Raw genomic sequence first — 22,001 nt, forward strand, 5'->3', positions numbered from 1 at the left:
CCGTTGGTTGGTGATTGGCTGATGGTTACACAAGTGGCCAAAATCTGATCAGCTCATTTTCAGACAGGTTTTTATATAAATGGATCTGGACAAAAAGAGAGTGAATCTTTTTTCCTGAGACTTTCAGAATCTCTTTACACAGAGGGGACACATGTTTATGTATACAAGACATGAACAAGTGGATTTTGCATAATAGGTGACATTTAAATCTGCTGTCTTTTAGGTTTAGACGGAAGGCAAGTCTGCGATCACGACCAGTACGGGTAGTCACTGGGATGGAGAGCCAGATTGCCCTCACTGTATTAGCTGAGAAACTGAAGAAGGAGGTCCAAAGGAAGGATGCCCTTAACACACCCCTGTCTGTCCGCACAGAAGGGCGCACAGGGGGCATTTGCATCACATCTGCTTCACAGCCGTCCCCCACACCCAGCAACGAAAGCACTGACACGGCCTCTGAGATTGGCAGCGCCTTCAACTCCCCGCTGCGCTCACCCGCTCGCTCCCAGGCTGCCACGCGCCCATCAAGTCCAGTCGCATCCCATCTGTCTCGTGTGCTGTTCGGAGAAGATGAGATGCTGAGGCTAGACTCCAGACACAACCGCGCTGTGAGAGAGCTGGGTCCCTCTGTCAGCGCTGCTCTGCTACAGCTGCAGGAGGACGGAGTCATCTTCGCTCTCCCTCCATCTGGTGAGTACAAGAGGTCGTTACTGTCGCCTGTGTTATTTACAAAGGTGCTCTAACAGCCTCTGCTGAAGTCAGCGTTTTAGTCTATCACTTGATATTTATGGTACAGTCGGAGCATATCAATCATTTAAGACAATAGAAGTGAACAGTTTGGGGTGGCCTTAAAGGGAGAATGTGCCATTTATTTTGTGGATGTCCAGTCAGAGTTAATGGGGAATGTTGTCAATTGAAGCAATTCATTCCTCAGTGAGTTTTGACAGAGGACGCTGAGTTCTCCAGCTCCAGGAGCAGCTGGTACATGTCCTGCCTCCATGTACCAGGATGCATTGTCCTCGAGATTCAGATGCCATGAGCTTCCCTGTCAGCCTTGTCCTCTCGCACAGCTATTGTCAAGCAGCTTCTGTAACGCTCCACTTTATTTCTACCGCCATTTATACTCTGTCTCAAATGAAGAACATTGAATATCTTCGGCAGCTAAACATCGTTGATCATGTCCTCCTCTGAACTCATATTCTGGGATGCTACCTGCTACAAATCCATGAGAAACAATCAAATGTAACGGCTCATACGTTTTTGAGGAATACAAAGAAAAACATGATGAAATAGCTTGCCATTCTTCTTTGCATTCAACTATGTCACTGTCTCGTCAAATGCTGACTCTGAATTCAACTAAAAATTGTGAAGCTGCCAACTCTACTTTCTCCTCACACCATGAGAAATGTATTGCTTTGATCAACTCTTTATTATCAATAACGATTAGGCACAAAATCGATACATTATCACTTATTATCGGTATAACATACCTTACTTTTATTTAGAAATAATCTGCTTACTTGACTTGAATTGCTGTCTGTCTGTGCAGCAGATCTGGCTTCTGATGGAACAAAGCGGCCTTGCACCCCTGAGAAGATAAAAGACAAAGTAAAAGCAGAGCTCTCAGCCGGAGACAAGGAAGGAGATGAGGGATCGTCTGTGGTGGTGAAGGAAGAGGGGAGCAAAGATGGAGCAGATGTAAAGCCTAGCAAGGAGAAGCTCAACGCTGCGGAAATAGCTGCAGACAGCAAGCCCCCTGGGGATAAGTACTCTCCTAAAGTAAGTCCTGTACTGTTATGATGCACTGTAGTATGTACCTGGCACACTCTCACATATTTGCTTCTACTGCCAATTAGGCAGCTGTTTCTAAGGCGGTATACTGGAAATATTTAAGAAACAAACATTGTAGTTTATCTTATTCTGTCTCTTGCAGGAGTTGCTTGCACTGCTCAAGTGTGTGGAGGCTGACATTGCCAACTATGAGGTATATCTAAAGGAGGAAGTAGAAAAGAGAAAGAAATACAAAGTAGGTTTTGATTACCTGAAACAAATCCAATGTATTTGGTGAGATGTTATTTTAATTGGCTTTTAATTCAAATGTTTTGTTTTCATTGATCAGATTGATGATCAAAGGAGGACCCATAATTACGATGAGTTCATCTGCACCTTTATATCAATGCTGGCCCAAGAAGGTAAGTCTCATTGTTCTTATTTTCTTCACTCTTTCTCAGCGTTAGCTGCTTACAGCTTGGCTACAACACACAAGCTGACAACTGGGATCAAACTTAAAAACTCTCCATGTTATAGTGGGAAAATGTAACACAGGAATTCACTGGAAACCTAAACAACCTTTCGGGAAACTGCATGCATCATTAGCAGTATTTTACAAAACGAACAGTACAAAACTGTCCAATGGAAGTCTAACCTTCCTGTTAATGCTGATGAATGGCACATTTAAATGGCTAGTAGTGTTCAGTGGAGTGTAAACAGTGGATCAAAGGTATGAAACTGAACAGAACATCAAACTTTAAAAAAAAAAAAAAAACTGTCCTGACGCATACGCTTCACAACAATTACTGTTAACGCAGGGGACAGTGCCGATATGCTAATGAATGTACAACGTCATTTGGCGAATTTGAGCAAATTCCGGTGCTATTAATAACTACCTTTACTGTAAAAGAGCTGTTTTCCATGTTGTTTTGCCACAAGGCTTTGTTACCGTTGTGAGACATCATTTAAGTGTGAAAGTGAGGCTTACAGTGAACCAATCTAAACGCAAATGGTGGTGCTATCTATTGCCACATTGTCCAATCAACATGCACTTCATAATAATAAGTTAAAGAAAAAAACTTCTATTGCAACTTTAGGATTCTGAGTGTTAACATGCATTTATCCACCTGAAATACATACAGGGACACATTTACAAATACATGTATATGTGTTGTTCTGCTTAAAAGGAAAACATTGATGTTACAACACACAGGTACATGTCCCTTCCAAATAGAAAATAGAGAACACTACAAATAAATCACATTTTTAACCACCAGACATATGCAAACCTTAGTTAAATGCTCAAATCTGTTGTTGTGTTTGCATTTGTATCATTTCTTGGCTCATTCATTCATTCTGACTGGGTATCTTCTTCAGGCATGTTGGCCAGCCTTGTGGAGCAAAACATCTCTGTGCGTCGACGGCAGGGAGTGAGTATTGGCCGCTTGCACAAACAGAGGAAGCCTGATCGCAGGAAACGCTCCCGACCGTACAAAGCCAAGCGCCAATAACTACAAACAATCATAACTTCTATAAGAAATTTTCTCTGTGAGCAATCACCCCAGAGAAAATGAAATTGTTGCCCTCCTGAAACTCTCATAAAGGCCGTCTAGTGTTGTATTTTAGCCAGAACCTCATCTTCTTCATCAAATCGACCATGTTACCAAGGTCAGTTATTTTATAATTTATGTATATACTGTATGTACTACCATTTTAATCTCAATGTAAATGTTCTTCTTCTTGTGCCACTGCTTTTGACACTTGTAAATATGATAAAAGGCATGTTCCCAATGGGGCATCTGAATGCTTTTTTATCCATTGTTATTGGAAGATGATCTCCAAAGTCCTCAAATCTGCACAACTTATCATTATTACAATTTGGTAAAAAATAAGACGATATTTCCTAAACTTTATGCCATACTAGATTTCTTTATGGTGCCAATAATGTACTGAATGTTTTGAAAGAAAAAGGCCATGTGTTATCCATCCCTAGCATTTCAGTTATAATGTCCTCCCTGTTGGTAATTTACTATACAACATAAAAAGCATATTTTTTATCACTTGTTTCATGGAGAATTTTTAAACTGAAGAAGACGTCATGATGCATTAAGGTTTATTCTTTTCATCGGAATGTCCTTTAAACTGAGGCTTTCTAGCCGTGTATGAACATCTCTAGAGGTCCTGTGAATGAAAAAGAAGCTATTGTTATTTTTGTACCAGAAATGGGAACTCAAAGTGAGTGAATAGAAGTTGAATGTGTGCACTTGTGTGTTTTTGTACATATGTATCTGTTAATTGGCTCACCTCTGAGGTCAGTTGTTCTTTGTGCTTGCGAGTTCATACTAAAATAAAGTCAACGAAAATATCTTGCTATAATCCAGATTTCTTTTTTTGAAGTGATAATGACTACAATGGTTGAAATGTATATTTGTAGTGAATGTATTGTAGGATTCCACCTAATAGTAAAACATGTCACTGTACAAAGATATAACTACATTTATCTAGGAGGTTAGCTAGACTATAGCTTTATTAAACCTGAGTAAAATGTTTTATTGTAGTGACAGTTGGTGTACACTAGGGAGAGCAGTCATTCAGTGACCATCATTACGCTGTAAAGAGCCTTTCACAATAAAATTGACTTTTTCTGCAAAGGTCTTGTCATTTGGCACCATGGCTGTAATGTACATGTGTATTTTGATGTAAATATTGTAGTATTGTAAGTGTTTTTGGAATAATGTTTTGCATTTAAATATTCAGTTTGGTATCGTATAAGATTAAGAAAACCAGCAATAGGTCTATTACATTTCCGTGGTTCAACCTATTGGCCTTTTTGCTTAAATGACAAACGATTATTTGTAATTGATTACCAAAATAATTGTTTATTCATTGTCTGTCAGTTGACTTATCGATTCAATTTATCGATTTAAAAAAAAAAAAGATCAGTAGTGTGCAAATAATGTAGGCTACGCTGTGGACCTTTTTCTTTACAGAAAATGCTAAATATATACAAACGAGATAAAGGATTATCCCATTTCAAAACACGCAGTAACGATGTATGATGTTTCTGTCGCTTAGGTTACAAAACAAATGGTCCATATGAGGGAAAGACCCGGGTTAAATCGGGGAGGTCCCAGTGGTCTCTCTAGTCATGTGCCATAGAGCGACTCAGAGGTATTTGCGTGGTGACTTGAGATAACCGAGCGTCGTGAACGCGCACGTACGAGCCTCTCAAGTTCCCACCCATTGCGTCAGCGCGCTCCCTCGCTCTCTCCGTCAGTGCGCGTGCTCCGTGCGGGATGCTGAATTGTAGGTGATGATGGCGGAAGGGGAGCAGCGCTGAGTTTCATCTGAGTTTCCACCACAGCTGTAGAACCGTCTACAACATCGTTTCTCTCCGTCGAGACCTATCCCGAGGCGATGGGGAACGAGGCCAGTATGGAAGGGGAGGGACAGGCGGGACAGCCCGGCCCCGCCGTGCCTGCAGCAGGGGCTCCGGCTTCCATTTCAGCACCACCGGACTCTGGACAGCTCATCAAACCGAGCAATGGAGCGCCAGCCGGAGGAAGTGGGGCTGCACCCGGCCCGGGGATTAACAGGTAGCCACGATAGCTAGGACTCTTCTCCGGCAAACTGTGGAGAGAAATCAGGGAGGCTACTGTGCAGTGTACGGTGCATCGGTACGGTGTGGAGTGTTCATAGGCTATAGGATCAGCCGACAGCGTTCAGATAGACGTGAATGGGTGCTTAATTATTTATTTCTATATCCCTGTCAACACAATTCACCAACCCCCTTTGGAGACCCGTTTCTGCTTTTTGGCAGCAGCACCACCCTATTACTCAACGTTAATTTGGGTCGAAGTCAAATTTAGTATGCAACGCTTTCGATGTAGAATCAATCATTCGTAAATATAGCGTTCAATAGGAATTTTTACGCCCGTTTTCACGGTGTCTGTCCTCAGGCATCAGTGGCTAAGTATCATTACTGAATGAGCGACATTTTTCTCCTCATAGCGATCAAGTAGCCTAAATATGAGTATTTCGGAATCGATCTGAAAAGATATGCCCCCCATAGTTTCACGTGATACATTAGAAATGTAAATGATTCAAAGTGCTCTTGATCTCTCACGTTGAATGCCTCACTCGCCTCTACTACATGTTAATTTCCTGAACTTGCCTCGACATGAAAACCAGTAAATACAGAGTCATCCTAGGAAATTACCTTTCTGACGTTTTGTAGGGTGAAAGTGCTACCATCAGACAGCGTCATTACAGGACTGTAACGCATAGCTGCCTCATTCATTCATCAGTACTCAAATCAAATCAATATGCAGCAGCTAGTGGAAATTGTTTCTCACCACTATACAGCACAGAAAGAGGGAGATTTCTGCTAAAACAGTGCCGTTGCATCCCTCTGAGGAATCCAGACACTGAGCCCAGACATATTAACATTTATCAGTGACTTGAGTGACAATATTTCCGTTATGTTTGCAGTTAAATGTAAAAACTCCTCAATTTTCCTATTACAAGACAATCAGAATAACTTCAACGCAAATCCAACCCATATGATCAGTTTAATCACACATAGTAGCCTGTCTGTATTGTGTGTGTGTGTGTGTAGTGGGGGGGGTTATATTGCCTTAATCTACAGTTCAACAGCTGTAGACCTTTATACACATCAGACACACAGCTGCGTCTTGGATTTGCCACACCTGCATACAGTCTCTCACTTCTTACCATTTTTAACCTTCCATCCAAGGCGCATGGGTACATTTCTTCATGCTACAAACCTACATCCAAGGCTAAAATTCAAAAAAATCTATCCTGCCTGATTTATGTCGTTAAATTACAAAGTGATTGTAATATACAATGTGGAGCTGTTCGGATGTTCAGCTACTGTAAAATTGTAAACCAATAATAATGTTTAGCTTTGTCTATGTAAAAAAGCACTCAGTTTATCCACTAAGAAGCAGGTTTAATTTCTCTGTCATATCTTGATTTCTTGATTAAGACGGTTAGAGAGTGAGAGAGAGACAGTATATCATGTGGCTGATGGAAATAGGTTTCCTAAGATCAGGGCCCCCACACACCGTCTGAATCTTCCCCTACAAAGAACTTGCGAGTGTGAGAAACAATGAGACGGCGGCAGTGCTGAGACTGTAGATATGAGACTTTCATCTTAATTAAAATGAGTTGCTGCATTTTATGAATGTGCCTATTAATATGAATGAGGACATAATATGCTATATATATCCATACTCAGAAGTGGTTTCCCTATAGGCAGTTCTATAGGATATTTTATTCATGGCAGTCAAAGAGCTAAATCTGAGCCCATATGGGACTCGATCAAGCAAAGAAAGTCACCATAGCCTTCTCCTCCACAAAGCAATGCAATGTTTATTTATTATATAACCATAATAGCTTTGACAACATCCTCAACTGATGACCATAACTGACGAACATTCAGAATTGCAAGAAATAATGAATTGTGTTGAACGCAGCTCCAAACATTTCCTATGTTTTCAACAAGCTAGAAAATGAGCCACTTCTACATTATTGTCTCATTGTTTCCTATCTAACAACCAAATTAGTGAAGCGCGGTACATCCACCATCATGTACTTTATATTACAAAGTGCTAAAAGCTACTTCATGCAGTCTTTCCAAACAATTTAAATCATCAAGTCATGAAAATCGATATAAATCAAAAGTCCATTACAAACCTGAAAAAAGCTGTAGTTCATACAACCCATGAAAATGATGATACTGTCATGCTCTGAGACACAGTGAGCAAACAGTATGCCCTCATGATTAATTTAGCTTCAGCAATGAGAGCATTGTGCACTAGGTAGCCAACACATAGCAAATGGTTATGACAACAAATAATGCAGAACCAGATCTTATTATTTATGAGGTTATGACAGCCCTAGGATACAGAAAGATAAATGACTACCTATGAGACATTGGCAGTGTAGCATTACTGTCAAGATGTCTAAAGATTGACACTTTAATTTAATAGGAAAATGCCTGTTAAAGCTTAATTATTCTTTCAATGCATGTTACATGTTGGGATTTTAGTGGAAAACAGCTGGAGTTTTGTGTCACAGTGACTACAAATGCTTCAAATTGTTCTGCTTTTATTGAATGTGTATATTTGATATGTAAGCTGAACCAGTGCAACATACTTCCACCGTGTGTTTTATCATCTCAGACTAGATGGTCCATTCCAGTACCAGTACTAAACCATGGCTAAATATGAACTCTGCTCCGCTCTCTTGTGCCGCTCTGTGTATTTTGGCAGAAGGGAAACAGTGATTTGTGTAGTTAGAGGTGCACCCAACCCAAGTGGGTGCTGTTCATTACATCAGAGACAGAGCTAAGAATACGATTTCACGAGATAAAAACCTACCCAACAGTCTTTGAAAAACCCAGATGGTTGTTTAACAACGCTGTTCTGAATGTGTCTCCAGAATCCTCGAAGACTCTGTGACCATCTGGATGGAAAGAAAATATGTTATCTGTTGCACCATAAAAAGATCTTCAACCCAATTTGCATTTCAATTTGCAACTACTTTTCCTAACATTTCGTACATGTCATGAGTCTTTACTCAATACAACCATAATGTTCATCTATTATTTTCTATGTAAGACACATCAAAATAGCAATATAAATCTGTCATTTTGTTTCATGATATACACATTCAGCAAAGACATTCTGGCTACTATCTCTGTTTGATTAGGAATAATAATTGCAACTCTGGAAACAAAATAAGACATATTTTTATGGTGCTGTGGGTGGGATACGTGTTTTTCTAGATGGTTAGAAGACTCTCTAAAGTTTCTGAAAATGTCTTCAGAACTGCAGTAATTCTTCTAAAATGTCTATAAAAGTTTACCAGCTTTTTTAATGTTTTTTAGAAATTGAAACTTTGACTTTAATGTACAATACATAAGAGGCACAAACCTTATCTAAATGACACACACCATCAAACAAAACATAGCTGTAACACACAGCGTGTCGGCTATCTTTTGGGATCCTTGAGGGGCGCTTATTGTGATTGTATGTAGCCTCCTTTATGTGACAAGCCTTTTCTTAATGTGTCGCACTGCAGGTGGGAGATTTAAAGTTTCAGCACAGCTCCTGCATTTGCATTTGACCAACATGGTCTCTACCTCAGACATGTTCGAATGCTCATCAATACTTTTTCAAGAGTTTGCCAAACCTGTCCAATTTGAAATGATAAATTGGCAGCAAATAAGTACAAATTAGAAGTGCATTGGCTTTCAACACCCATGTTCACCTCTGTCAGAGAATGTAATGATTAGTTTAATGAATATTGGAACAGCATAGCCTCTGTCCAAGGTTTGGCTATACGAAGAAAATAAAACACATTAGCTTTGTTTCTGATTCCTTTCCATTTAGTTTGAATGCAGCACCAACAAGGTGTTTGCTTCTAACAACATCAACTAAAAACCAGTTCTTTAAAAATAATGTTTGACAGAAATCACATAGATATGTTTTACTTTCTTACTTTCAGTCGGGTAACAGGAGCTGATAATGAAACACCGTAAAACATTAAACCCTTTGTCTAACAAGTAAGGTGTCCATCAGCCACAGCATGTCAACAATATAATTCACCCCACTGACTATTATAAAGCCAGGTGTATTTCCCTCAGGGGCTAATCATTACCTCTTTCCATTTTACTTCCAAAAAGATTATAGTCACTGACATTCTTCACACCTAAATCGATGAGCATTTCATGTGGATGTATTCTCTACATGATGCCTTTAATGTGCATCTGGCCCTCACAAACAAACAATGCATTCAAACATGTTCTTATGCATCCACTATATCTGTGGTTTGACCTTCCCATATTATTAAATGGATGAGGTTTCACTCAGAAGCCAGAGATACAAATCAATAAAAAACGTATAGAATCTCCATTGTAGGGATGCTGATACAGATAAACTGTCAGGCTAAGATTAAGTAGTGTCTAATATTTTCCTTTTCTATTTCCCTGACATATTTGACAAGTCATATGCATTACATGACATATCACTTGATAGAAGCTTTTATCCAAAGTATTACATACTCAATACTGTGGGCAATCCCCACAGGAGCAATTTGGGGTGAAGTGTCTTGCCCAGGGACACAATGACATGCTGACTGCAGTGGGGTTTGAACCTGTGCTCCCCTGATCCGAACACCAACGCACTAACCCACTGCGCCACACGCCTCCGCCAATCTTTTTTAAAGAATAAGGGATCTGTACAAATCGTTTTTTTAAGTAACCAGTTGTTGATAGTTAAGTTAACCCCTTCGGCACCTTGTACAAGCCAGTACTTTGATTTACGCCCTCAGAGTTGGTATTGTCAGTAACAACCTGGTATTGGTGCGGTGCTGCCGGAGGATACTAGAGTAATGGGCCCACATGTCTGCTGAGATTTTAATGAACATAACTTTGGTTTAATCTTTCCTTGTTCTGTGTTCAAATTGAAATTGATTTTACAATCATTTTTTTTAATCAAAGTTGTTATGTCAGGAACAGGAGAGGCTCAGATGCTGGCCTGTAAAATGTTGGGTATCTTGCCAAATAGGAAATAGTTACCTTCTCTTTCAGCTTTATAAAAGCTGCTACTCATAAATTCATATTTTTAGTATATCCATCTGTGAGATGTGACTCTAAAGCTTTTACTGTAATTGGAATCACTCTCCAAACTATCCCAATGGGAAATGTTTATTGACTTTTCCATACCTGCTTGGTCCCACCTGTCCAGTCTGACAATGCCAAAACATATGTTCAAATCATGATGTCCAGTGTGTGCCTATTAACACAACAAGAGTTTATACACTTTATGCATCATTTAAATAAATAGTTTAACATGCAATTATTTCCCAAAATGTTGACCTTTAATTGTCACTTACACCTGGAGCTCCCATTACAAGACTTTGCCAACGTAGAAACCCTTTGCTATCCACTTTGTGATAAAGCAAACTATTTCTCTAGAAACAAAGCCACACGTTGATCAGTGGTCAGTAGCTTTAACAATATCCTCTCACAGCAGGAAAGCGCCGGTCAGCACAGTGTCAGTGTATAAAACCCAGTCACGCCTGTGTTGAATTTCAAATGTAACAGTCCAGTGATGGTATGAAGAGTACAGGTTTTCCTGATGGGCTCACGACTGTGAACACAGGACTCCTGTGGAGAGTGGAATAATGTCGAATGAGTTGTGCAGCCTCTATTGGCTGTGACTCATAATTGCTAACAAACTCTAATTTAATTCCTTTACTCCTCCATTTATTTCCAACAATCTTTTCACTGTAAATGCAGGGCTGCTGTTAAGACTGTCTGGAGAATGACGAGCATGACAAAAGGTCTGAGTTGTTATGACAGTGGAAATCCTCCATTCCTATTTCATTATTGGTACTAATGCCTGAGGGCTAAAATGAGCAAGAAAACCAAAAGTTTACAGTGCTGTTTCTGATGCACTCATTTGTTCCACCCTAAACATGTTGCTGAAAGCAAGCCACAAAGAGCACTTCAAAGAAACTGATAGAGGCTATATAAAATATTCAACATATGCCTCACAGTTGGCCAAGGTTTTGAGTAGTCTGATATCACCCTATGAACAACTATAACATGTTTTAATGGCATGTGGACCATGTGCATCCCACAGCTGAAGGCTTCCAAAATACACTCGTCAAGTAGAAGTACTGCTCGTTCTTGAATGTACTTTGAGATCACTGGTATGAAAAACATGGACAATTATTCTTGTGACAAAGTGTTCTCAGCGTTCTGGGACAAAGTCAGAGGTGTAGACTCAAATTACCAAACATTCTGTAAGTGGTGGTCAAAAAAACAAATTTCAGTATGCAAGTTCGGACATGAGTGCAAAGACTTTAGATGTACTCGTCATTTGTAAAACAATGACTTGCTCCCACCTCTTACAGGAGTGTAACCTAAAGTGTTTTAATTGCGTTTAGGATGTTGGATGAACTGTTGTGCTGTTTGGAGAGAATTGTCTAAAGGGTTTTGCAATGTGTGAACTCGTTAAGGACAAATATTTGTGTTTCCATTTGTAATCCACTTGTTATATCTCTTTCTATTCAGTTTTTCAGCTAAAATCCTGAAAGTTGGGTAAATAAATTCCACATTGTTATAAATAAAAGTGTTATATGATATAAAAATAAAACAATGACAAAAATAACACTTGCAAAAAAATGGGAAGAGTACCCCCCAGTAAAGTGACCATAAAGTCAGGAGTCACGTCATGCATTATAACATTTCTTCTCAGAGCCACTAACCGAGAAATGTATTATCTCCAAGTGAAGGCAGGACATTATGTCTCGGAGCCACGGACTAAGTGTGGGCGGGGCAGCTTCTTTCCATCTGAGCAAACTACATGTCTCGCCAAGAGTGAGGCTAAAGCAACCATGTGGCGCTCTGCAGATGTCTCCCTTAGTAACGACAAACAGAGCTATCAGAGGCTCTGGAGCTACATCCTACTGTAAGGTGTTTTGAAAGGGTAAGAAAGCCTCCTTCACTTTTGTAAGTGAGGGCACTTAACATGTGTCCGAGGGGTGATATCAGGTAGATGCTAAAACATGAAACCTTGGACATTTGCGCCCTATAAACTACCACCAGGCAGTGTCTGCCACAGAGTGAGGATTGATGTATTGATTTGAGGATTGAATCCATTGTCACTCTCCTTATCATTCCTTCCAGACCACCCCCGTCAGACCCAGGCCCTAAAGCAGGAGTCCAGAGTGGTCATGGGACAGGGGACCGGTTGGCCTCCCACGACACTCATCAGCATGCCGCCCCTCAAGGAGAGCAGGGCCAGGGTCATGTGGCGCGGAAGAGTCTGCATGTGGATGTGGGGAGCAGCAGGACGGGGCGGTCCCCCTCTGTGTCCCCGGACAGAGGCAGCGTTCCCACATCCCCTTACTCTGTGCCACAAATTGCACCTATGCCTAGCAGCAAGCTGTGCCCGGTCTGCAAAACCACCGACCTGACGGGCAGCGGGGACGACAAGCCCACCTACAACACCTGCACTCAGTGCTGCTCCATGGTGTGCAACCAGTGCGGCTTCAACCCCAACCCGCACCTCACAGAGGTAAGTAGAGCGTTCACAAGATGATTGTAGGGACATTCTTCACATTTTCCCAAGTTGCTTTTATTAGTTTTATTTGTCGTTGTCAGGTCACTGGACATTTCTGCTTGCATTTTAGTGTTTTGTATGCCTCTTCTGAAATCTATGTAGAGCTCTTTAGATTGTAAACACTTCATCAATGGTGTCAGACTAATGGAATATATCATGTTACCTTAATCACTGAGTTTTTTAAACCTTTTGCTTTATAAAAACAATACGTCTACATGTAAGGATCTTCAACAGTGTGATCTTGCCACAGCCAGCCCCCAGTACTTGGCAGGTAGCAGGTGCTAATTTCATACCCTGCCTAGTTTCATAGTAGTTTTCGCCACAAACAACCTAATACGTAAATATGATATACATATTATGTGGGAAAGGTCATCAGTATCACTCTGCCCTGAATTACAGACACAGCCAGCATCTGCCATTGTGCATTCATGTGGAAAACAAAAACATTTAAAACACTACCACGAAATGGCAAAAAAACAAACAAAGCTGCTGTACAATTGAGTGCACAAACAGATTCAGAATGAATTCGTATTAAAGACTGCCTGGAGGCAAACAAAGAAAAAGAAGCACTTGGGTGGCTCTATGACGATGATTTACCAACAAATGGTTTTCTGAATGAAACGTTATAAAATCTAAATATTTTACAAACCTATTCACAGACAACCGGGACATTATAAGTCCTTGTGATTGTGATCAGGCAGACGAATCGTGCTTTAGAATAGGAGCAGGCGTTTTTATGTCAGGATTATTTACTTCAACCTTATTTCCCCAATGTGGAGCAACACTCTTGTACAGTATATAAAAACCATGTATATTGACTGTACCGCACATTGTACAGATCTCTGTTTTAAGGCTTGCAGTTTTTAATTGTTGATGTGCTCCCTCCCTACGGTATTACAGCTCTGCCCATTCATAGCATAGCGGATGGTGTTGAGGGAGGCTGTATGAGAAAAAATGACGTCAGAGCCTACCTTACATATTATCTTCATATGAACAGGAAGGTCTCTCAAAGCAAGTGCACATTTAAAAGGATGTGGTTTATTGTGGGGGGATTCAGGTGCTTCAGTTTGTTTTCACTTGTTCAGTGGTAATTATTTTCTCGTTGACATTTGTGAGTAATGTCGTTGATGACTATTGTTGGTTGTGACTGGCTCGCAGGCTGGATCGCACCAACTGGAACTGAGCTGGATGTGAGTTAGTCTCACGTTGATTGAGAACTGTGAACTTTTTGCTCGAGCCATTGTTTGCCTTGATTGATGAAGTGTTTAATGATGTGGTTAGCGCATGATCTCTAATCCCCGAATTAATGGATATCACACAATTCTGTGCCCAGTAACATATTGGTCACTTCATAATAGCTGTAATGAATTGTAGGACCTCATCTTAAAGCAAGGGTTATGTTCTTCTCTCGCTGATGTTCATAGTCAATGCACACAACCCTTAAACAAAGCTCTATCCATCCTTCCTGTCAGGCACTAGTGAGCATCCAAATCATGCCCAGAGCCTCTCCAAAGCAAAGCTTTTTATAACGCAGCCAAACGCACCACATCCCCCCATCGTTCACAATCATTCACATGCACCTAAACAGTCATCACCATTAACAGGTAGCTATTGCCTTCATCCTAAAATAAATGACTTCCCTAATTTGAATTAGTCTATGCTTCACTGTTACTGTGACTCAAGTGCGGCTGTGTCATCCGTCACAAAGTTTCACATCAACTCCAGTGAGTCATGTTGCAAATTGTAGCCAATATGCAATGTCAGTTAAGCTGGCCTGCAGGCTATCAGAGCAACTGTAGACTGAATTCATACCAGGATTCAGGGAGCACATGTTAACACATGTTTTGTGGATGCATGTTTTTGTATGTAAGTGTGTGTTTGTATGCTTAAATACAGGCTGTGTATAAGAATGGAGACTTTGCAAGGTTGCGTTAGATGTAAGGACTAGAAAGAATAGCGCGGACCAAAGCGGAGACAGACTGCAGATGATAGATCGTGAAAGGGAGCATGGCAGTAAAGGGAACGGCGGAGGTGGATCTTATGTTTTTTTCCAGCTCAGCCTTGGTGAGCTTGTCAGATGCTGGCAGGGAGAGAGACTCTGAGGGAAAGCGTTCAGCCTCTGGAGACCTGAAGATTTACCCCCATAACCTACTTAGCATGGATTGGGCTCTTGCCTCACTGCAGCAGATCTAACACGGCCTTATCACTCAGCAGTGAAACTGATGATGGCCACATTGTTGCTGATCAAGGTGACGATAACGTTGAAGAAGACGATGACTGGAATTAAAGTCACTCTGATGGTGAGGACAAGAAGAGAGAAGCAAGCTAAGAAAGTTTAAGTGAAAGTGTCTGTTCTAAGCAGGATCAGATGTTGTTTTACTTGTGTGTTTACGTGGAGACAGACTTTCAGGATTTTCAAGGATTACACTTTTTTTTGTGGTGTTTTTTTGTGAAAAATCACCTGTTGCATTTTCTATTAACGACGGTATCCTATTGAAATCAGTTGAATGATTGTCTCCTGATTAAAACAAGGGCTCAGTTCTCTTTGTCAGCTACATTACAAATAGTTTACAGACACTGATTGAACTGTGCCGAATTACAGAGATAATATGAGTAAAATCTGTTACTGAAGAGGATTTCCCTTCAAATAACAGAAAGATGGCAGTGCTGATTAAAATGTTCATAACCGAGGGCGATTTCCATTTTTGAATATTTTAGATTATGCTCATTCACCACAAAGTCCCAAATGAATCTCCAGCTTTGCATCAAAAGTATAAATTCGATTTTTTTTTTCCCCCCTCTTTTTTACATTTAGCAAGAAGGCGATTCACAGTGGGATTTGTCATGTAACAGAATCATGTAACATTGTGTGAGTAATGACAACAGATGTTGAAATACAAGTTGATGCCGTGTTAAACTACCTGATAAGGGAATGCAATTTAAAGAGATGTAAACAATGAGCAACACATGGGTGTTGTGCCACAGTATGTTACAGGGCTGTCAGTAAACCTGAGTTGATGAGATTTATTTAGACATGTTGGCTCTGAGCGTGCAAGCAATCAAACACGTCATCTTGTGCGTTGGGTGCGGATGATGTAGAAGACAGAAAGGTGGGGTTTAATTAAAGACTTTGTGATCAAAGAGGGGAGGAGAAGTAGGAGAAGCAGGACTGACAGGGATAGACTTGGAGACAGAGAATAACATAACAGAGAATAAGGGCTCAGAGAGAAAGTGAACGCACCCCAACAGTGTTCTCCCACCATCATACCGGGGAACATCTGCTTTATAATTGGTCCAATTTCTATTTATAGATTGTACCCTCCTCCTGTCTGCAACAATGGCTTGGTCCTGTGAAGCCACAGCTGAGAGGGAGAGAGGGAGAGAGACAGAGAGAGAAAGAGAGGGATAGCTGTGTGGTCGCAGAGGGATACAGAATAAAAGAGCAAAGGCACCATCATAAATGAACTATAATAGTTGAGAGTATTCACGCGTTGCAACACTAAATGATTCAGCCCCAATACAAAAATACAGAAATAAATCAAAGAAATATTCTGGGGCAATTTTGAGAAGAAAGGGTTTCTCTTTGCAGTTTGATTTGCTTCTCCACGATGAAGGCATCTGCATTGCAAAAGCACACTGCAGATGGATTTAAAAAACGATTTTAACTTCTTATTAGTTTTTTTTTAAAAGTGCCTTCAAACTGCTTCTTTTATCCAGAAATCCCACAAGACTAGTTTTCAACAAATGCTCCCACACAAAATACTCTTTTTATATATCTGCCTCCCCGATCAAAATACATTTCTATCAGTTATGTGGTCACTGTTTATTTTACTCCAACATACACTATTTTACATTTGAAAATTCCAAGGTATACTTCAGTCCAAAAACAAATTCGTATTTTGTTGTTCAAGCTTTATTTATTTATCTTTTTTTTTATGACAAACATAACTTTTGAATGTGAAAGGGGCTGCTCTTAGTTATGACAAATCATTCTCACCCGACTCAGCCGTTCTCCTCAGATGTACAGAGCATTTTAGCGCCTTTCAGCTAATTGTTTTTGTTTTAATGGTCCGCAACTTTAATAATGTCTAGCTGGTGAACATAGTGGAGCGTTTAGCAGCTAAAGAGATAGAGTGCACGTTAGAGCTACATTTGACAGGTGGTCAGACATGCTATTCGACATAATGCAAATGTTGTTCTGTGTCTACTCGACGCGTTCTTCGGCATCAGTTTGCTTAAATGTTTGCCACAACAACTTGAGGTACAATTAGGTGATATGATGCCAAACTATGTGTTTACAGTTGTGCTCCCAAGGTGCAGCTTTAAGCTTGTATAAATTGAATTGAGTGTAGTCCATACATAATTTTCCACTTGCACTCTTTTAGCCATGACTAGAATCTACTGTGAGTCATTCTGTCAGCCAGTTAATCTACGCTTCAGCCCTCTCCTTCCTGCAAATGCCCAGCTGTGGGATGCAGGCTTCACGTACGACACTACTCAGTATCTCCGATAGAGACGCTGGTGCTTTAGCTGACTTGGATGTTAACGTTACCCAAAGTTAATGTTCTCAAGCAGCTAGAGTAACACCAACCTGGGAGAATGGGCTGTCCATAGCATCAGAAATGAACCGTCATTATTTCAAAGGGTTTTTGAAAGCAACTTGTTGGTTGTAAGTGTCTGAGGTACATTTTTGATCTAATGTTGAACTTAAACTCTTCAAGACCTTAGTGCTTGCTACAAAGTGAGAGTTCCTTGAGTTTTATTGCATGCATATTGTTTATTCATGTGACCACATTAACACAACATTATCAGTTGTCTAATATCTTTAGAGGGTTATCAAATAATATGTGAAAAATAAATAGAAATAAATATTAACAAAAATAATGTTGTCATATCATTGAAGGATAAGTCCATTACGCCTCAAGGGAGGAAGAGCCTGGTTCCTAATCCCCTCAAATGTGTTCAATGTTTAGTATCAGACATTTCTAATCCGCCTCTAACTCTGCGTCATCTGGCACTGCAGATTCCACGGCATTCAGATCTAGCAAAGTTGAAGACACTAGGTTGTTGTATCGATCGCTCACCAATACTTTCATGGGCTTTACTTGTGCGAAGTTACATTTTAGCAAAGGACAGAATGGCTGATATACAGTATGTGATGCATGAAGAGAATCAGGATGGGATCTCTGGTGATTTTCCTCTCACAAAAGGTTGAAATGTTTCAAATTTGGGAAAAAGCATTATAATTTGGGTCCTTGAGGAAGAAGGCTTTGGTAAAATGGTACGTTTCTTTAGGGTTGAGGTTACTGTCTGTCTTCTGCCTTGAATCTGCCTGTAAACAAAATATATATTCTGAATGGAAGTTTAATCATTTTCTTTTTGAGGCCAACTGCTATTCATCAAAGGTTTTGCAGAAAAATTAGCCGTTTAATTATTTTTGAGGACAAAGTGAGCCGTATTTTCATTATTGGTTTCCCACAAACAAGAGTCAGCCTGCCGGTGTGTGTCATTTGTAATTAGTTAGAAACTGAGGCCGTGGCACATCAGAATAAAAAGAAATCCCTCTATGACACATATGATCCAGTATTTCAAATACATATATATTACCTATTCGATCCTATATTCACATGGATTTTACGCAAATATATATATTTGTATTAAAAAGGTTTGATTAATTGTACTCTGAAAGCATGCACATATTTCAACCTGAACATTTGGACTTCTTACATGACTCCTATTTTTCCTTACAAGTATGCTAGATTTACATTAGAGTGATCACTGTGTTTACATTTTTTTAATTTGAATCCAATTTGCTTTAAAACATTGAATATAAATGTGAGACGACGAACTTCTCACTCAAACTGTAAGTTAAATATATTAAATCAAAATATAGAAAGATGTTTTTGTGACAGCGTTATGCACAGTGCACCCATTTGTGATGGCAGACGTTCAGTGGACAAACAGTGTGAACTGGGTCAGGAATCCAGCTGAGACACTTCACGCTCAATTGTGCATATACCAAAATATTTTGGAAAGAGAACCGCCAGAGAGTAAATCTAGGAGACAGGTTTGATTATTCTCCTGTAACCCGTTGCATGTAATATCCCGGTGTGCTGTAGTCCATTGTGCTCTGCTTTCCTGCAGCAAATAACAGCAACCATTACCCCTTTCAGTCTGATTGGATTGAGATGGTCCACCTGTGTCTTTTTATGTTTTATTTTGTTTACTTAGTCAAACACAATAACACTGAATAAACTCATGGAGAGCTTACTTTCTGCAACATGGTGAACATATGGTAGTTAAAAAAATGTATATTAGAATATAAACAATGCCTGATAAGTTGATTTAATTGACAGATCTATAAAACTGATTTTCTCCACCAGTAAACCTACAAAAGCACCACTTGAAATCCTAAGTTTCTTGAAAATATAACATTTAGCATTAACACAATAAATACAAATGACTAATAAGTCGACCAATCGTGAAAAAGAAGGCAGCCCTAGGTAGCAGCATTTATTTTGCAGTAAATTAAACAATAAATAATTGATTTGCATTACACTGGTGTTCATTGCATTGTGCACATCTCCTGTACCATATACCAAGATATAATGTTCCACACTTCCACTCTGCACTACTTTCCAGCATCCTCAGGAACACTGTGGCTCCCTGCGGTGCCTGACGCTGCGACAGCACAACAAACAGCATGCATGGAAAATGCACTGATCATTTCTACTCGTCTTTTCACGCTGCTTGGCAATGTTGAGGAGAAGAACAGATGTGTTTTATTGAGATCGTGCTTGTGTAGTTGTTTGTAGCACTGACCTGTAGATCAGAAAGAGACACATTGACAGGAAGAGGGAAGGAGAGGTATTGTAAGGAATATCAATGTCTTCCTGCCCATTTGACTATAGGCATTGATAAACCGCTGCATTCTAAGCATCCTCAAACTGCAGTGCTCAGCTGCTGTGTGCACGGCGATGATGCATTGTGATCTTACAGACCGAGCTTCCTCTTTTGCCTGCGTTCTTGTTCGGTGAAAGTTTGATTTTGTCTTGAGGTGTTCTGTACTCAGATAGGGAATGATGGAATGCATGATGTCTCACTCCTGTCAACAAACTGGGCAGCAACACATGGGTAACTCTGCACCTCCATCTAAAATCCCAACACAAAATTGGAATCTGATATGATTTCAATGTATAGTTTTTTATTGTACAATCCTAAAAATACCATTTGTACAGTACCAAAGTTGATTTATTTAGAATGGCAGGATGATCTGGGAAAGAAAGGGGTAGGGTTGTTTTAGGTGAGCTGAAATGAGGGTTGTTTGCTATGGGATGAACAAGGCAGAACGAAGTGGAGAACCAGTGGGTCAATACTCGCTTCGATGAGCTTAATGCCTCATCACTCCCCCTCCCACAGTAATTCAACATGGTTCTATTGTTGGACTCATTTTAGCTGATATTAGAATGTGTATAATTTGTTGTTTTATCAAGTTGTCGGCAGAAAATGTGTTAACGATTTTGAGCATTATTTATTTATTTTCTAAGAAAACACAATATCTAGGTCCAAAAGCTTTTTTTTTTTTTACCAAGCTTTTGTTAAAACCCTTAGATGCATAACTGGGTCTTTTTTGACCCGGTGAGGTGGTTTTCTTGAAGTATCTTTGTAATTCAATTTTTTTTATCATTTCATATTCCAGCAATTCCTCAAAAAACATGTTTTGGATATCATGCCATTCAAATAAAAAATTTACATTTTAAGAAATTGTAGTTTTTGTATTACTACCCCAAGCTTCCATAAGTGGGTCAAACATGACCCGCATGCATTTTCTATGGAAACCTATTGGAAAACGTTTTTTTTCAAAATGTAAAAAAAATGTCTAAAATTATAAATGGTGAAAAATTAAATATAAAATATTTCTAGTGTGAACCAAAATATAATACTAAAAGTGTTTTTTCTTAACCAAAATGACAAAAATGGCATAAAAACAGATATTATTCTAATACGGGTCCTTTTTGACCCACTTATGGAAGAGTGTAGGGTCCAGTCACTCGAGCATCTAAGGGTTAAACAAATACAATTGAATAACATGCAGGTTCCACTTGTGATTGTTGAAACTTTTCTTTTCCTTCAGTCATAAAAATACCTTCCGAAATTCACCACTCATTAAAATTAATCTAAGCGGTAGTCCAAGTTGATACAATGAATAGTATCAGATGGTACATAAATCAGCAATACAATTAATCATGTAAATATATGCCTGCGCTTGTGTTCTGTTGCCAAGGATGCTTTGCTCTCATTATTTGATCCATATACAAGTCTGCGTGGCCCCTTGCTGCTAAAAGGTTCATTTTCTGGCAGCAAGTTTGTTGTTCTTCATGAAGTCCCCACGTTGCTTCGAGCATCCTGTTGGCAAACGGCGAGTTCTCGCAGAACAGTGGGCTCGTCCCCTGCTTATGAACCTTTGTCGTGTAACATGGTAACACACACACACACCCAAACACACACTCACACTTCACACACACTAGACACATCTAACAAGCTAAGGCAGGAATTGGATCCATGTATGAAAGAAGGCCGAGCGAGTCCATCAAAAATGTATTCTTGAGATGGAGATGGAAGAAGAGCGTTAGACCCGGAGGGGTGTGATTCGAGAGATAAAGATAAGAAGGAAAATAAAGATGGTGAAGGAGAACAAGATGGAGGGTTGCAACAGAGAGCTGTGTGAGAAGGAGGCGCAGGAGACGGAGTGTGCAGTGCGTCTGTTTTTTGCTGATACAGATCAGTTCATAAAGATCGCACATGATTGCCTCATAACAAGGGGGGTATGCGAGAGGATGAGATGGAGAATGCAGGCAGAGGCAAGCAGGACACGATGAATATTGATAATACTGCTTGCCTTCCCTGCAGTTGCTTTCTTTGTTTTTTCGGGTTGTTTTCTACTAAATGGGCCCTATATGTTAGCCTGACTGAAATCGGTAAAGCGAAAGAATCAGGGACAAATTACTATTACGGAAAGAGAGTTCCCACTTGAAGAATCACTGATTAAGATGAGTCCAGTTGGTTGGATGTTGT

General features: G+C 39.9%; 2 protein-coding genes across 2 annotated transcripts in view; both read left to right on the forward strand.

Annotated features, from left to right (window-relative positions):
* The window catches only part of bap1 (BRCA1 associated deubiquitinase 1), an 11,592-nt gene extending 7,188 nt beyond the window's left edge, over positions 1–4,404 (forward strand). Inside the window, exons 12-16 of the mRNA XM_010797000.1 lie at positions 224–687; positions 1,547–1,776; positions 1,931–2,023; positions 2,117–2,189; positions 3,145–4,404. Of these exons, the coding sequence (XP_010795302.1) occupies positions 224–687; positions 1,547–1,776; positions 1,931–2,023; positions 2,117–2,189; positions 3,145–3,278 (994 nt within the window). The 3' untranslated portion in view covers positions 3,279–4,404. The remainder of the gene's footprint in view (positions 1–223; positions 688–1,546; positions 1,777–1,930; positions 2,024–2,116; positions 2,190–3,144) is intronic.
* A 656-nt stretch (positions 4,405–5,060) lies between these two features.
* bsnb (bassoon (presynaptic cytomatrix protein) b) overlaps positions 5,061–22,001 on the forward strand; it is a 57,425-nt gene continuing 40,484 nt past the window's right edge. The window contains exons 1-2 of the mRNA XM_010797001.1: positions 5,061–5,363; positions 12,491–12,881. Coding sequence (XP_010795303.1) covers positions 5,185–5,363; positions 12,491–12,881 — 570 coding nt within the window. The 5' untranslated portion in view covers positions 5,061–5,184. The remainder of the gene's footprint in view (positions 5,364–12,490; positions 12,882–22,001) is intronic.

This window comes from Notothenia coriiceps, unplaced genomic scaffold, assembly GCF_000735185.1.
Source record: "Notothenia coriiceps isolate Sejong01 unplaced genomic scaffold, NC01 NC01_scaffold00037434, whole genome shotgun sequence".
Taxonomy (NCBI): domain Eukaryota; kingdom Metazoa; phylum Chordata; class Actinopteri; order Perciformes; family Nototheniidae; genus Notothenia; species Notothenia coriiceps.